The sequence below is a fragment of the Pleurodeles waltl genome, chromosome 5 (assembly GCF_031143425.1).
Source record: "Pleurodeles waltl isolate 20211129_DDA chromosome 5, aPleWal1.hap1.20221129, whole genome shotgun sequence".
NCBI classification, from domain to species: domain Eukaryota; kingdom Metazoa; phylum Chordata; class Amphibia; order Caudata; family Salamandridae; genus Pleurodeles; species Pleurodeles waltl.
The window spans coordinates 421,313,189-421,329,683 of NC_090444.1; the positions used below are offsets into that span (position 1 = coordinate 421,313,189).

A 16,495-nucleotide genomic window follows, 5' to 3' on the forward strand; every position below is an offset into this window, starting at 1 on the left:
GGGGGACTCCCGCAGACAAACAGGGAAGCACTAGTTGTGCCCCTCTTGAAACCAGGGAGACCGGTGGCGGACTTCGAAGCTTACTGTATGCTAAACATAGACTATACATTTCTGAGCTAAATTCTGGCTAATAGACTGCTCCCGCTCATGATCAAGTTAATTCACCCTGATCAAGGGGGCTTTATCCCGAGGCAAAATACTCCTTTAAGCGTACGATGATTGCTGACACTCCTCAAGGCCACCGCATATGATGAGGAAAATGCAGCTGTGTTGACCGTGGATATCGAGAAGGCCTTTAATAGCCTGGAGTGGGATTATTTATATGCTGTCATGCTCTGTATATGGCTGGGGCCAACCTTTTTTGGATTGGACGCACCTCCTATACATGGACCCAACCGCTCGAGTCCGTAAGAGACACATCATATCAGACAGTTATACTGTTGAAAGGGGTACATGGCAGGAATGACCACTGTCATCCCTGCTCTTTGCAATAGCAATGGAATGCCTTGCAAATTTGGCGCAATCAGGAACCGGCTAAAGAGGCCTCCAAGTTGGCCCCACTACCCAGAAAATTTACTTTGTGCTGACGATCTCCTACTCTTCCTTAAACGTGCAGGGAATTATCTTACAGGGGCCAGAGCACTATTGGAGAATTTTGGCTGTCACACAGGTCTAAAAGTGAACTGGCAGAAAACCTGTCTCTCCTACTAAGAGAGAAGCTTGAGCCCCTGAACATGTGGGTCAAGTCCTCTGGGAATCACGCTGTCTCCACTACCTGGGGGTCAAAGTATACCATGATGAATCTGACATATTCGCTGGGAACGTGGGACTTGCGACTAGAAACCTGAAGGCGCATATGGAGTTTTGGAGCACACTTCTGCTCTTGGTGGCTGGGCAGATAGCTATCTTAAAAATGATAGTATTGCATAAATTTATATACTTCCTTGTAACACTTCCCCTTTGGATACCCAGATCATTCTTTACAGACCTCAACTTCATCATAAAGCCCTTCCTCAGGGGCACTGGGCACCAATGGGTAGCTCCCACTACAGTACAACGCCCGCATCCCAAGGGAACTGGGGAGACTGGCAACCCCCGATTTTGAATCATATTAGCTAGCTGCCAAACTACAATGGTTTACCCAGTGGGTCGCTAGCAGACAGACCCCCGGCGTGGCCATGGCTCCTTTTGTGCCAACCTTAGGGGACCTGGTAAAAACACCTCTAAAGATTGGAGGTACCCCAGTAAATGATGTTAGGGAATACATGGTTATCCGGAAGTGCTGGACCCGAGGCTTGTGGAAAACACACTCCCAGGTCCTGTATTCTCCAGATTTACCCCTTAAAATGTGGCATCCACTGTCGCATGTGGGGAACTGGCAGCAGGGACTACAGGAGTGGGCAACTATGGGGGGGTGCTGACAAGATCAGAGATCTGTTCAGGGAATCAACCCTGATTCCCTTTGAGGATTTTCAGGCACACTTCGACATGCCCCAAGGATACTTTTTGCTCCATGGGTCAATGGTATCGGCCATACGCCGACACTAGAAAGCAGGAGGCAAACCTAAAGCTCACCAGTGTTGTTGATATATAGCATTATTGATTGGTACACATAAAGCCATCACTTATTTATATCGCTCCTTACAATCAGATACACTGCACCAGCTCAAAACCGATGGGAAAATAACCAAGGAACCCCCATTTCATAAAAAGCTTGGGAGATCATATTAGAACACATTCCTAAGGTCTCCAGGTGTCTACTTTCATTTTGTAATCCCTTTTCTTCTGTCACTATTAATATGGTGCAAGAGCATGTGACTCAGTTCCCATTCAACACCCCTCTTCTTGTAATTGCCCAACCCCCTTACACTGTTTTTTCACAAATAGAGTTTTTTTTTTTTTTGATAAAGCCAATAGATCTTGCATGGCTCAAGAAGATGGGCTTTTCATTGTTGAAATTCAGATCCCTTTCAGGGGTTTGCTGGGCCAGTTTTAAGCATTTCCTTTAGAAGTGTGCATAAGAGCAGAAGTGAGGAATGACTAAGTGTAGGAATGTACCCTCTTTCTTGGCATGCTTACTCATTTTCTGTCTGTTGTCAGTGTGTTTGACTGTGTCCACTTGGATCCTGCTAACCAGGACCCCTGTGGTTATGCTCTCTCCCTTACAACTTGTTAACTGTACCTTTTTCTCCCCACATTTGTCATACTGGTGACCCCATGTAAGTCCCTAGTATATGGTACACAGGTACCCAGAGCATTGGGGTACCAAGGGATCCCCATGGGCTTCATCATGTAATATGCCACCCATAGGGAACCCATGCAAAGTGTTCTGCAGGCCTGCCATTGCAGCCAGCGTGAAAGGGTGCATGGACCCTTTTTCACCATAGGTCACTATAAGTCACCCCTATGGCAGGCCCTCCTAGCCCAGAGGGCAGGGTGCAAGTACCTGTGTGTGAGGGCACCCCCGCACTAGCAGAGGTGCCCCCACAAACTCCAGTGCCATTTTCATGGACTTCGTGAGTGCGGTGACACCATTTTACATGTGTACTGGACATAGGTCACTACCTATGTCCAGCTACATAATGGTAACTCCAAACCTAGGCATATTTGATATCAAACATGTCGGAATCACACCCCAGTACTGTTGCCAGTGTTGGAAGTATGATTCCATGCACTCTGGGGGCCCCTTAGAGGGCACCCTGCATTGCTACAGCCAGTCGTCTGAGCAGCCCAAGCTGCTTCCATCTCTCAGAAAGGTTTCTGCCCTCCTGCTGCTTGATCTGATCAAGCTCAGGATGGCAGAACAGAGGATTTCCTTTGGGAGAAAGAGGTATAACCCTCTCCCTTTGGAAATAGGTGTGGCTGGCTTGGGAGGGGTAGCCTCCCCAAGCCACTGGTATGCTTTGAAGGGCACATTTGGTGCCTTTTGTGCATAAACCAGTCCACACCAGTTCAGGGACCCCCAGTTGCTGCTGTGGCACGAGACTGGACAATGGAAAGGGGAGTGACCACTTCAGTGATTCCTGCTTTCCTGGTCACTGGGGGGTACTTTGTTACTTGCCTCTGTGGTTTTCTAGTACCTCCAGCTCCCCTCTACACATTCCACTTACCTAGGTGGGGGTCCTGTGTTTGCATTCCATTTGATTTAGTATATGGTTTGGGCTCCCCCTAGGGTCACTATTGTCTAACTGCATTTGCACTGTTTTCTAACCTTTTCTATGCCTATTGCTGTTTACTAGTGTATATAATTAGTGTATTACTTACCTCCTATTGGAGGTTTGCCCTTCTAGTACCTTGTGGTATTGCATGACCAAAAATAAAGTACCTTTATTTTTGTAAAGCTGAGTGTTTTCTTTCATGTGTATAAGTGCTGTGTGACTACAGTGGTTTTGCATGAGCTTTGCTTGTCTCCTAGATAAGCCTTGGCTGGCTGCTTATCCACAGCTACCTCTAGAGAGCCTGGCTTCTAGATACTGCCTACACTTTATTAATAGAGAATACCTTGACCTAATATAAGGTGTAAGTACCTTAGGTACCCACCACACACCAGGCCAGCTTCCTACTCAGAGTAAAGACGAAAAACACTATTTTATATTCCATTTTGCAAAATTCTCTCCACTTATTAAACAGCCTCTCCCACCCACACCTGTTGCTCTATGCATTATTACTATGCACCTTTGTTGATCTTGAAATATTACAGTATGCAGCTATGTGAGGATACATAGTGTCTCATGTGCAAGCCTCGTTGTTTGTTTTGTACATGTTCAAAGCCTGAACTGTATTCATTCAAAGAAGGGTAAAACATTGTTTTTTGTTATTCTAGGCCTCCAGCAGAACCAGCATTATTAATGCCAAGACCACCAGTTGTCACCATTATGGGCCACGTTGACCATGGGAAAACAACATTACTTGACAAGTTAAGGGAAACACAGGTGGCGGCAATGGAAGCTGGAGGCATCACACAGCACATTGGGGCTTTCCATGGTGAGTGGCATACGTAATGTTCTGAATGCCTCAGTACCATCACTTACTCCTAGTTGCACAGCTATACATTTCAAATGGTACCACAAGCCTGGTGGTGATTTATTTAAGCTTTCTAACCTTTTTTTTTATTTTTTACCAAGAATAGGTAAGCTGCACTGCTCATCCCCTTTTGTAGCCTCATCTCTATCCTAAGGAACTGAAAAAAAATTGACAGACCAGTTGCTTCTGGCAATCGTGATACTGTAAAAATCTTTCTGGAGAGTAATCTTACAGTGTACTACTTTTCCAAAATGTTTGTCGTCATCTTTCAGAGAGGACATTGCAGGATCCATTCTAACTCCAAATTTAGTACATTGTTGCTGAAATTACATTTTCTTTAGACCACTTAACCCATGTCTGTTAGCAGCCACCTTGACCTCCTATTGGTATTTCTTAACTTAGTTTATGCATCCACTGTGTGTCATCCACAGGTTCACAGTCACTTGTCAGTCTTTCTCCTATGACCAGGTCATTAACCAATCTGCATGCCTCAACTTAAACTAAACTGTGGTCTATCAAACTAGCCCAGTTCCTATCATGTAATGGAGTCATTGCCGTTGTGTCAGGTTGCTTCTCCAGTTTATAATTCTGCCTACTAAACTTCAACAGTTACTTGAGATTTTTTTTCAGTTAGTATCTGGAGCCCACAATGCCTTGCCCTGAATAGTCAATACATCATCTTGTGGGCCTTACGTGGAATTTCCACATATAATTCATTACGTCAACTATTTTTAAAAATTTGTATCCTTAACATTTATATAGTGTGGCAGACCTATTCACAAAGACAATGGAGTGCATTGTAGACAACTGTTAAGCTCAGAACATATAAATGTGATAGAGCTTTCTAGCCGCTGATTCTTTTTCTTTTAAAGATATCCAGGGCGTCAGACTGAATCCAGAAGATTTTTTAGTAATACCCCTGCATGCCACTAGGTGGTGCAATTCACCTGTGTGTTGTCAGCACCGGTCAAGTGATGTGCATGGTACCTATATAAGCACCGCCGATGTCAGTTCTTTCCTTTCCACATAAGATAGCTCTGATCTGGTCTGAACTACCACTCAGTCACTTTTTGACAGGCTTTTTTCAACATTTGGTCAATTTGTTTTGAGAAATTTTCTTGTGGTGTGAGGAATGTCACCCAAAAAAACATATGGTTTCAAACCAGGTAGGTCACAGGCAAATGTTTGTGACAGACCCCCACTTGGTGTGTTTTTGGCGCCTGGAGGGAAACCAAGACTCCAGGACCTACGAGGACGTCTGCACCATGCATCCAAAGGCGCTGAGGGTGCGCTGCCTCAAGCTCTTCGATGCCTGATGTCTGCCGACTCCACAACACTCAAGGTCCTGATTGCGTAGAAGGTCTCAGGACCGTTTCTGAAGCCCCTCCTGACGGTTGTCATCTTACTAAAGAACATCTGTGAAGTCTAGTAAGTCCCCAAATGTAAAACAACCAAGAAGTCAAACAGATCTTTGACATTTGTGTCCCCGTCAAAGTCTTCTGATGAGACAGAGGAGCGTCGGCACTCCATGCGAGTTGGTGGAACTTGAACCTGGGTCCATGCTGGAGCAACCCCTGCCCAGTTGAAGGAGTGCTATGACCCATGCGCTTTGTATCTGTGCGGCCCTCTAGAACGTCTTCGAACTCGGGGCGAGGGAGGGCCCCCCTACTGGACCCACGCTGGTGGGTTTGCCCTGGTGCTACTCGGGGACCCATGGATCCCATCCTAGATCCAGAGCAGAGTCAACAGCGAGACTGAGACCTTCCATGGTGCCCGCTCCAGTGCAGACGCTGCAGACTCCCCTTGCTGCCGCCCCCATCATTATTCCCCAATGCGCAACACCAAGCCAGATGGGCGTCGTTCAGGGACCAACTGGACCCATGCTTCCTGGAGCAGAGCAGACGCCTTATTTGGTCTGGAGACGAAGTCGAATGTGGGGGGGTCTAAGGACCCTTATGGTTACCATCTCCCTGATGAGGAACAGGACAACTGGTATTAGGAACTGGCAGAGGCTAGTAGTTTGGACACCTAACCTGACACTAGTCTAGTTTCTCCTAACGTGGCTACGGAAGAGCTAGCCTTTTTTGTAACTGTGGTGTGTATGGTGGCTGAGGTCTTGGAAATTTAGTTGTCCAAGGTGGCCTTTCAGGTGAACATCTTCACGAAGGTGCTTCAGCTGGGAGTCAACCCTTCTGAACTGATACTCCCTTTTAACAAAGCCTTTACAGACGTCCTACACAGGGTCTGGTCTAACCCCAGCACTGGGTCTCCTGTGCATAGGACGATTGCCTGCCGCCATTGCCCGAACGTGGGGGCCCTAGTTTCCTTACCCATCCCACCCCACCACGCTCCCCCAAGCCATGGAGATTGGTGGTCCAAGCCTCCACATCCAGAATTATCCCTGGTGTATTCCCTGTCACTCCACCGGATAGGGAATCTAAGAGGCTGGATACTTTTGGTAAGAGAATGTTCTGTTCTGCCAGCCTAACACTGTGGTCCATGAACACCACGTGCCTATTGGGCTGTTACTCCCATTTGATATGGGACATGGTTGCGCAAGTGCTACCTGTTGTCTTGGAGGAGGACTGAACCCTAAATCTCCAAGGCTATTGCTGATGGGAGAGATGCAGCTAAGTTCACCATATGGGCTTGACAGGAGCACAGTGATTTCATCATCTGTGGCCTTGCAAAGACTGGCCTGGCTGAAAACTACTGGCTTTTCAGGGGATGTCCAGGTTTTCCTCATGGACATGCCCTTTAGTGACTCTCGCCTTTGGAAAGAGAAGGCGGACTCGGAGCTGGAGTGCTATAAGGACAGCAGAGCTACAGCCAATTTTTTGGGCTTGTCTATGGCCCCTTTGGTAACACCTGTCCTCCTTCCACTCCTTTTGTGGCCACGAAAGGGGCCTCCATCTACGCCCACTCCCTCCCAGCCTCCAAGGCCAACAGGCTTCCCAGCTTTTTGTGGCCGAGGACATGGGTCCTATAGCCAACTTAGGACAGGTGGCCAGAGGTTAGGTTAGTCCACCACACCCTGCTCAGCTGCTGATTCCAAACCTCTTCAGTTTTGCCCTCCGATTATCATGGGCACCACTGTGGTCACCATCAGTGACATCAGACTGCTGGGTCCTACAGATCTTCCAAAGGGCTACTCCTTCCACTCTGCAACTGCCTCACCACCTATGCCGCCCACTCATGATTGGCTAACAGAGGACCATCTCTCCTTACTTTGTCAAGAAGTTCAGAATGTCCTGGCCAAGCGAGCTATAGAAAGGGTGCCTTCATCAGAAGTAGGTTGTAGTTGTTATTCCCACTACTTTCTTGTGCCAAAGAAATACAGAGGAATTTGTCCTTTCATAGAGCTACGTCTTCTCAAACTCTTCCTGAGAAGAAGAAATTCAAAATGAACACGCTTGCCCAAGTCCTGTCTTCCAGCAACCCAGGAGACTGAATGGTACTGCTGGACATGCAGGAGGCATAGTTCCACATCCTCGTCCTGCCTGTCCACAGACGTTACCTGTGGTTCACAGTGATTCAAGAGCACTTTCAGTTTAGTGTGCTCCCTTACAGCCTTACCATTGCTCCTCGGGTGTTCTCAAAACGATGGTGGTGGTTGCAGCTCATCTGCAGAGGTCAGGAATTAGTGTTCCCCTACATGGACGATTGGCTGTTGAAGGTGGGCTCACCCCAGGCAGTTGCTGCCCATCTTCAAACTACAGTGAACCTCTTGCACTCTCTGGGGTTCACTGTCATAGTGCCACAGTTGCACCAGAGTCCCTCTCAGATACTCCCTTTAATTGGAGCCATTCTGGACAGAGTGCAGTTTTGGACCCATAACGCCAGAGTTGCGATCCAGTATATGATTCTGATGTTTCAGCCTCTATCCTGGATTTTGGTGAGACTGACTCGGAGCCTGTTGGGCCTCATAGCCTCCTGCATCCTGATTGTTATTCATGCCCGTTGGCTATGCAGGCTCTACAGTGGGACCTCAAGTCCCAGTGGGTGCAGCATCAGGGGAATCTGTCTGACATGGTCCAGATCTCAGAGGGAAGTGCAAAAGATCTGCAGTTGTGGCTAACAAACCATGATTGGGTCAGTGGCAGATCCCTCTCCCTTCCCCAATGGTTGACTGTAGTTACAGAGACGTCAGTCCTGGGCTGTGGCAACTATCTGGGAGACCTGTTCTCCGGTGGAGTCCGAGCTCCATATCAACCTATCCTATCAATTTACATGGCATGGAAAGCCTTTCTTCCTTTTGTCAGGGGAAAGCTGGTCCAGGTGTTCACAAACAACACCACTGCCATGTGGTTCTACAGCAAACAGGGCGAGGTGGAGTCTCGGACCCTCTGTAAGGAGGCCCTGCATCTCCGGGCATGGATAGAACATCAGGGTATTTCTCTGGTGGTCCAACATCTGTCAGGCTCTCCGAACATCAGAGCAGACAAACTCAGATGAAGATGGTTAGCGGATCACAAATGGCCTCTCAACCTTGATGTGGTCCAAGGTCTTTTTCAGCAGTGAGGAGAGCCTTGGTTAGAGCTGTTCGCCACTGCTGATAAAGATGCAATGTCAGCAGTTTTGCTCGCTAGAGTTTCCAAGGCTACTCTCACGCAGAGCTGCATTTTGTCTTGAGTGGAGCTTTGGCCTCTTGTATGCCTTTCTGCCAGTACCACTCCTGCCTAGTGTTCTCAAGAAAGTCAGGAATGACTGGGCCAGGGTCATTCTTGTGGCTCCGGATTAGGCATGTAGAGTCTGGTATCCCGAGTTGTGTAGTATGACCATCGGTCGGCCAGTCAGGCTGCCTCTTTTGAAGGATCTTCTGTCGCTGCAATAGGGGGGAAGGTCCTGCACCTTAACGTGCGCACCCTCCACCTTCAAGCACAGAGATTGGGTGGTGACATTTGGTGGCTTTGGACCTTCCTCCCGAGGTCTATGGGGTCCCCTCCTCCAAGTTAGTATATGCCTGCCATTGGGTTAAGTTTGTGTCATGATCTGCTTCCTACAACGTTAACGCCTACTCTGCACCTTTATTAAAGGTTCTTTTGTTTGTTTTATCTTTGGTCCAGCTGGGCTCTGCTCTGGGCTCAGTTAAATGTTATCTCTCTGCCATTTCGGCATTTTTTTTGCAGTTGTTGAACCAACCTTTTCTGTTTGTCACCTGCTGTAGCTAGGTTCCTTAAAGGCCTGCAGCATGTGTTTACCCCGACGCCGTTCATCATACATCAGTGAGAACGCAGCCGCATCCTCGCCTATCCGATGTGTGCACCATTTGAGCCTCTGCACCGTTGCCGTCGTAGTCAATTGACCAACACAACTTCCTTTTTAGGGGCCAAAGCATCGTCCAGAAGATTCGGCAAATTGCAGATTTCAGGCACTCTATGTACATCCTCCTTATACCATCTTACCCGGACAAATTGGTTCTCCGGACTTGTGTCTCCTTCCTTACAAAGTTTGTGACTCCCTTCCACATAGGCAAGAGCATCACCCTTCCAACCTTCTTTGCTCTTTATCATCCCTCCAAAGAGGAGGAGAGACTCCACCACCTGGGACCAAAAAGCATTGGTTTATCTTGACTGCACAAAAACATTCTGGATGGATGTTTGTAGGAGGCTGGCCTGGCTTATAGTGAATACCTTGTGGTACTTACACCTTGTGCCAGGTCCAGTTATCCCTTATTAGTAGATTAGAAGTGTTCTAGCAGCTTAGGCTTATATAGGTAGCTATAGCAGAGCAGTTTAGGTTGAACTAGGAGACATGCAAAGCTCCTACTATACCACTTATATCACTTAGCACTATATCACAAGAAAACACAATACTCACAGTTACTAAAAATGAAGGTACTTTATTTTAGTGACTGTAAGGAAATGCCTCCTTGGCATGGTTGCCCCCTGACTTTTTGCCTTTGCTGATGCTATGTTTACAATTGAAAGTGTGCTGAGGCCTGCTAACCAGGCCCCAGCACCAGTGTTCTTTCCCTAACCTGTACTTTTGTATCCACAATTGGCAGACCCTGGCATCCAGATAAGTCCCTTGTAACTGGTACTTCTAGTACCAAGGGCCCTGATGCCATGGAAGGTCTCTAAGGGCTGCAGCATGTCTTATGCCACCCTGGAGACCTCTCACTCAGCACAGACGCACTGCTTGCCAGCTTGTGTGTGCTAGTGAGGACAAAAACGAGTAAGTCGACATGGCACTCCCCTCAGGGTGCCATGCCAGCCTCTCACTGCCTATGCAGTATAGGTAAGACACCCCTCTAGCAGGCCTTACAGCCCTAAGGCAGGGTGCACTATACCATAGGTGAGGGTACCAGTGCATGAGCACTGTACCCCTACAGTGTCTAAGCAAAACCTTAGACATTGTAAGTGCAGGGTAGCCATAAGAGTATATGGTCTGGGAGTTTGTCAAACACGAACTCCACAGCACCATAATGGCTACACTGAAAACTGGGAAGTTTGGTATCAAACTTCTCAACACAATAAATGCACACTGATGCCAGTGTACATTTTATTGCAAAATACACCCCAGAGGGCACCTTAGAGGTGCCCCCTGAAACTTAACCAACTATCTGTGTAGGCTGACTAGTTCCAGCAGCCTGCCACACTAGAGACATGTTGCTGGCCTCATGGGGAGAGTGCCTTTGTCACTCTGAGGCCAGTAACAAAGCCTGCACTGGGTGGAGATGCGAACACCTCCCCCAGGCAGGAGCTGTAACACCTGGCGGTGAGCCTCAAAGGCTCACCCCTTTGTCACAGCACCGCAGGACACTCCAGCTAGTGGAGTTGCCCGCCCCCTCCGGCCCCCACTTTTGACGGCAAGGCCGGAGAAAATAATGAGAATAACAAGGAGGAGTCACTGGCCAGTCAGGACAGCCCCTAAGGTGTCCTGAGCTGAGGTGACTCTAACTTTTAGAAATCCTCCATCTTGCAGATGGAGGATTCCCCCAATAGGTTTAGGATTGTGACCCCCTCCCCTTGGGAGGAGGCACAAAGAGGGTGTACCCACCCTCAGGGCTAGTAGCCATTGGCTACTAACCCCCCAGACCTAAACACGCCCTTAAATTTAGTATTTAAGGGCTACCCTGAACCCTAGAAAATTAGATTCCTGCAACAACAAGAAGAAGGACTGCCCAGCTGAAAACCCCTGCAGAGGAAGACCAGAAGACAACAACTGCCTTGGCTCCAGAAACTCACCGGCCTGTCTCCTGCCTTCCAAAGAACTCTACTCCAGCGACGCTTTCCAAAGGGACCAGCGACCTCTGCATCCTCTGAGGACTGCCCTGCTTCGACGACAACAAGAAACTCCCGAGGACAGCGGACCTGCTCCAAAAAGACTGCAACTTTGTTTCAAGAAGCAGCTTTAAAGAACCCTGCAACTCCCCGCAAGAAGCGTGAGACTTGCAACACTGCACCCGGCGACCCCGACTCGGCTGGTGGAGAACCAACACCTCAGGGAGGACCCCCGGACTACTCTACGACTGTGAGTACCAAAACCTGTCCCCCCTGAGCCCCCACAGCGCCGCCTGCAGAGGGAATCCCGAGGCTTCCCCTGACCGCGACTCTCTGAAACCTAAGTCCCGACGCCTGGAAAAGACCCTGCACCCGCAGCCCCCAGGACCTGAAGGACCGGACTTTCACTGCAGAAGTGACCCCCAGGAGTCCCTCTCCATTGCCCAAGTGGAGGTTTCCCCGAGGAAGCCCCCCCTTGCCTGCCTGCAGCGCTGAAGAGATCTCTTGATCTCTCATTGACTTACATTGCGAACCCGACGCTTGTTCTAACACTGCACCCGGCCGCCCCCGCGCCGCTGAGGGTGAAATTTCTGTGTGGGCTTGTGTCCCCCCCGGTGCCCTACAAAACCCCCCTGGTCTGCCCTCCGAAGACGCGGGTACTTACCTGCAAGCAGACCGGAACCGGGGCACCCCCTTCTCTCCATTGAAGCCTATGCGTTTTGGGCACCACTTTGAACTCTGCACCTGACCGGCCCTGAGCTGCTGGTGTGGTGACTTTGGGGTTGCTCTGAACCCCCAACGGTGGGCTACCTTGGACCAAGAACTGAACCCTGTAAGTGTCTTACTTACCTGGTAAAACTAACAAAAACTTACCTCCCCCAGGAACTGTGAAAATTGCACTAAGTGTCCACTTTTGAAATAGCTATTTGTGAATAACTTGAAAAGTATACATGCAATTGAAGTGATTCAAAGTTCTTAATGTACTTACCTGCAATACCTTTCAAACAAGATATTACATGTTAAATTTGAACCTGTGGTTCTTAAAATAAACTAAGAAAAGATATTTTTCTATAACAAAACCTATTGGCTGGATTTGTCTCTGAGTGTGTGTACCTCATTTATTGTCTATGTGTATGTACAACAAATGCTTAACACTACTCCTTGGATAAGCCTACTGCTCGACCACACTACCACAAAATAGAGCATTAGTATTATCTATTTTTACCACTATTTTACCTCTAAGGGGAACCCTTGGACTCTGTGCATGCTATTCCTTACTTTGAAATAGCACATACAGAGCCAACTTCCTACATTGGTGGATCAGCGGTGGGGTACAAGACTTTGCATTTGCTGGACTACTCAGCCAATACCTGATCACACGACAAATTCCAAAATTGTCATTAGAAATTGATTTTTGCAATTTGAAAAGTTTTCTAAATTCTTAAAAGACCTGCTAGGGCCTTGTGTTAGATCCTGTTTAGCATTTCTTTTAGAGTTTAAAAGTTTGTAAAAGTTTGAATTAGATTCTAGAACCAGTTTTAGATTCTCAAAAAGTATTCTAACTTTTAGAAGCAAAATGTCTAGCACAGATGTGACTGTGGTGGAACTCGACACCACACCTTACCTCCATCTACAGATGAGAGAGCTAAGGTCACTCTGTAAACTAAAGAAAATAGTAATGGGCCCCAAACCTACCAAAGTACAGCTCCAGGAGCTTTTGGCAGAGTTTGAAAAGGCCAACCCCTCTGAGGATGGCAACTCAGAGGATGAAGATAGTGACTTGGAGGGAAATTCCCCCCCTCCAGTCCTACTTAGGGAGAGCAGGGCTTCTCAAGCCCTGACTCCACAAATAATAGTCAGAGATGCTGGTTCCCTCACAGGAGGGACCAACAACTCTGAAATCACTGAGGATAACTCCAGTGAAGAGGACATCCAGTTAGCCAGGATGGCCAAAAGATTGGCTTTGGAAAGACAGATCCTAGCCATAGAGAGGGAAAGACAAGAGATGGGCCTAGGACCCATCAATGGTGGCAGCAACATAAATAGGGTCAGAGATTCTCCTGACATGTTGAAAATCCCTAAAGGGATTGTAACTAGATATGAAGATGGTGATGACATCACCAAATGGTTCACAGCTTTTGAGAGGGCTTGTGTAACCAGAAAAGTGAACAGATCTCACTGGGGTGCTCTCCTTTGGGAAATGTTCACAGGAAAGTGTAGGGATAGACTCCTCACACTCTCTGGAAAAGATGCAGAATCTTATGACCTCATGAAGGGTACCCTGATTGAGGGCTTTGGATTCTCCACTGAGGAGTATAGGATTAGATTCAGGGGGGCTCAAAAATCCTCGAGCCAGACCTGGGTTGACTTTGTAGACTACTCAGTAAAAACACTAGATGGTTGGATTCAAGTCAGTGGTGTAAGTAAGTATGATGGGCTGTACAATTTATTTGTGAAAGAACACCTGTTAAGTAATTGTTTCAATGATAAACTGCATCAGCATCTGGTAGACCTAGGACCAATTTCTCCCCAAGAATTGGGAAAGAAGGCGGACCATTGGGTCAAGACTAGGGTGTCCAAAACTTCCACAGGGGGTGACCAAAAGAAAGGGGTCACAAAACCTCCCCAGGGGAAAGGTGGTGAGACAGCCAAAAATAAAAATAGTAAAGAGTCTTCTACAGGCCCCCAAAAACCTGCACAGGAGGGTGGGCCCAGAGCCTCTTCACAAACCAATCCTGGGTACAAGGGTAAAAACTTTGATCCCAAAAAGGCCTGGTGTCGTAGCTGTAATCAGCCTGGACACCAAACTGGAGACAAGGCCTGTCCCAAGAAAGGTTCCACTCCAAACTCCAATCCAGGTAACACTGGAATGGCTAGTCTCCAAGTGGGATCAACAGTGTGCCCAGAGCAAATCAGGGTCCACACTGAAGCTACTCTAGTCTCTGAGGGTGGGGTGGATTTAGCCACACTAGCTGCCTGGCCGCCTAACATGCAAAAATACAGGCAGCAGCTCTTTATTAATGGGACAAGTGTAGAGGGCCTGAGGGATACAGGTGCCAGTGTCACCATGGTGACAGAGAAACTGGTTTCCCCTTGCCAATACCTGACTGGAAAAACCTATACAGTCACCAACGCTGACAATCAGACTAAAGCACATCCCATGGCAATGGTAACTTTAGAATGGGGAGGGGTCAATGGCCTGAAACAGGTGGTGGTCTCCTCAAACATCCCAGTAGACTGTCTGCTTGGAAATGACCTGGAGTCCTCAGCATGGGCTGAGGTAGAACTAAAAACCCATGCAGCCATGCTGGGTATCCCTGAACTGGTGTGTGTAAAAACAAGAGCACAATGCAAGGCACAGGGTGAAAAAGTAGAGCTGGAGTCTGGAAGAAAGGCCCAGCCTACCAAGAGAAAAGGAAAGTCAGTTGGGAAACCAACTGCAACACAGTCAGAAAAAGAGAACCTCTCTTCTCAGGAAGAAGTTCTGCCCTCTGAGGGAACTGAGCCTTTGGAGCTTGAACCTTATCAGGTTGAGCTCTTAGGCCCAGGGGGACCCTCAAGGGAGGAGCTGTGTAAGGGACAAGAAACCTGTCCCTCTCTTGAAGGCCTTAGGCAGCAAGCTGCTGAAGAGTCCAAGGGCAAGAAAAATGGAACACATAGGGTCTATTGGGAAGATGGACTCCTGTACACTGAGGCCAGAGACCCCAAACCTGGCGCCACTAGGAGAGTGGTAGTGCCTCAGTCGTTCAGAGAGTTTATTCTGACCTTAGCCCATGATATTCCCCTTGCTGGGCATTTGGGACAAACCAAGACGTGGGAGAGGTTAGTCAACCACTTCTACTGGCCCAATATGTCCCACAAGGTTAAGGAGTTTTGCCTCTCCTGCCCCACCTGTCAAGCCAGTGGTAAGACAGGTGGGCATCCGAAGGCCCCCCTCATTCCACTTCCAGTGGTGGGGGTCCCCTTTGAAAGAGTGGGTGTGGACATAGTTGGTCCACTAGAACCTCCCACAGCCTCAGGAAACATGTACATCCTAGTAGTAGTGGATCATGCTACTAGGTATCCTGAAGCTATTCCCCTTAGGTCGACTACTGCCCCTGCAGTAGCCAAGGCCCTCATTGGTATCTTTACCAGAGTGGGTTTCCCTAAGGAGGTGGTGTCTGACAGAGGTACCAACTTCATGTCAGCATACCTAAAACACATGTGGAATGAATGTGGAGTGACTTACAAATTCACTACACCATACCATCCACAAACTAATGGCTTAGTTGAGAGATTCAACAAGACATTAAAAGGCATGATCATGGGGCTCCCAGAAAAACTCAAAAGGAGATGGGATGTCCTCTTGCCATGTCTGCTTTTTGCTTACAGAGAGGTGCCACAGAAGGGAGTAGGATTCTCACCCTTTGAACTTCTGTTTGGTCACCCTGTAAGGGGACCACTTGCTCTTGTTAAAGAAGGCTGGGAGAGACCTCTTCATGAGCCTAAACAAGACATAGTGGACTATGTACTTGGCCTTCGCTCTAGAATGGCAGAGTACATGGAAAAGGCAACCAAAAACCTTGAGGCCAGCCAACAGCTCCAGAAGTTTTGGTATGACCAAAAGGCTGCAATGGTTGAGTTCCAACCAGGGCAGAAAGTCTGGGTTCTGGAGCCTGTGGCTCCCAGGGCACTTCAGGACAAATGGAGTGGCCCTTACCCAGTGCTAGAAAGGAAGAGTCAGGTCACCTACCTGGTGGACCTGGGCACAAGCAGGAGCCCCAAGAGGGTGATCCATGTGAACCGCCTTAAGCTCTTCCATGACAGGGCTGATGTAAATCTGTTGATGGTAACAGATGAGGATCAGGAGGCAGAGAGTGAACCTCTCCCTGATCTTCTGTCATCAGACCCAAAAGATGGCTCAGTAGATGGAGTGATCTACTCAGACACCCTCTCTGGCCAACAGCAAGCTGATTGTAGGAGAGTCCTACAACAGTTTCCTGAACTCTTCTCCCTAACCCCTGGTCAGACACACCTGTGTACCCATGATGTGGACACAGGAGACAGCATGCCTGTCAAAAACAAAATTTTTAGACAGTCTGACCATGTTAAGGAAAGCATCAAGGTGGAAGTCCACAAGATGCTGGAATTGGGAGTAATTGAGCGCTCTGACAGCCCCTGGGCTAGCCCAGTGGTCTTAGTCCCCAAACCTCACACCAAAGATGGAAAGAAAGAGATGAGGTTTTGTGTGGACTACAGAGGGCTCA

At 48.2% G+C, this 16,495-nt stretch overlaps 1 protein-coding gene across 1 annotated transcript in view; it reads left to right on the plus strand.

The window, feature by feature from the left end:
- MTIF2 (mitochondrial translational initiation factor 2) overlaps positions 1 to 16,495 on the plus strand; it is a 350,344-nt gene that overhangs the window by 95,333 nt on the left and 238,516 nt on the right. The window contains exon 5 of the mRNA XM_069234182.1: positions 3,824 to 3,984. Coding sequence (XP_069090283.1) covers positions 3,824 to 3,984 — 161 coding nt within the window. The remainder of the gene's footprint in view (positions 1 to 3,823; positions 3,985 to 16,495) is intronic.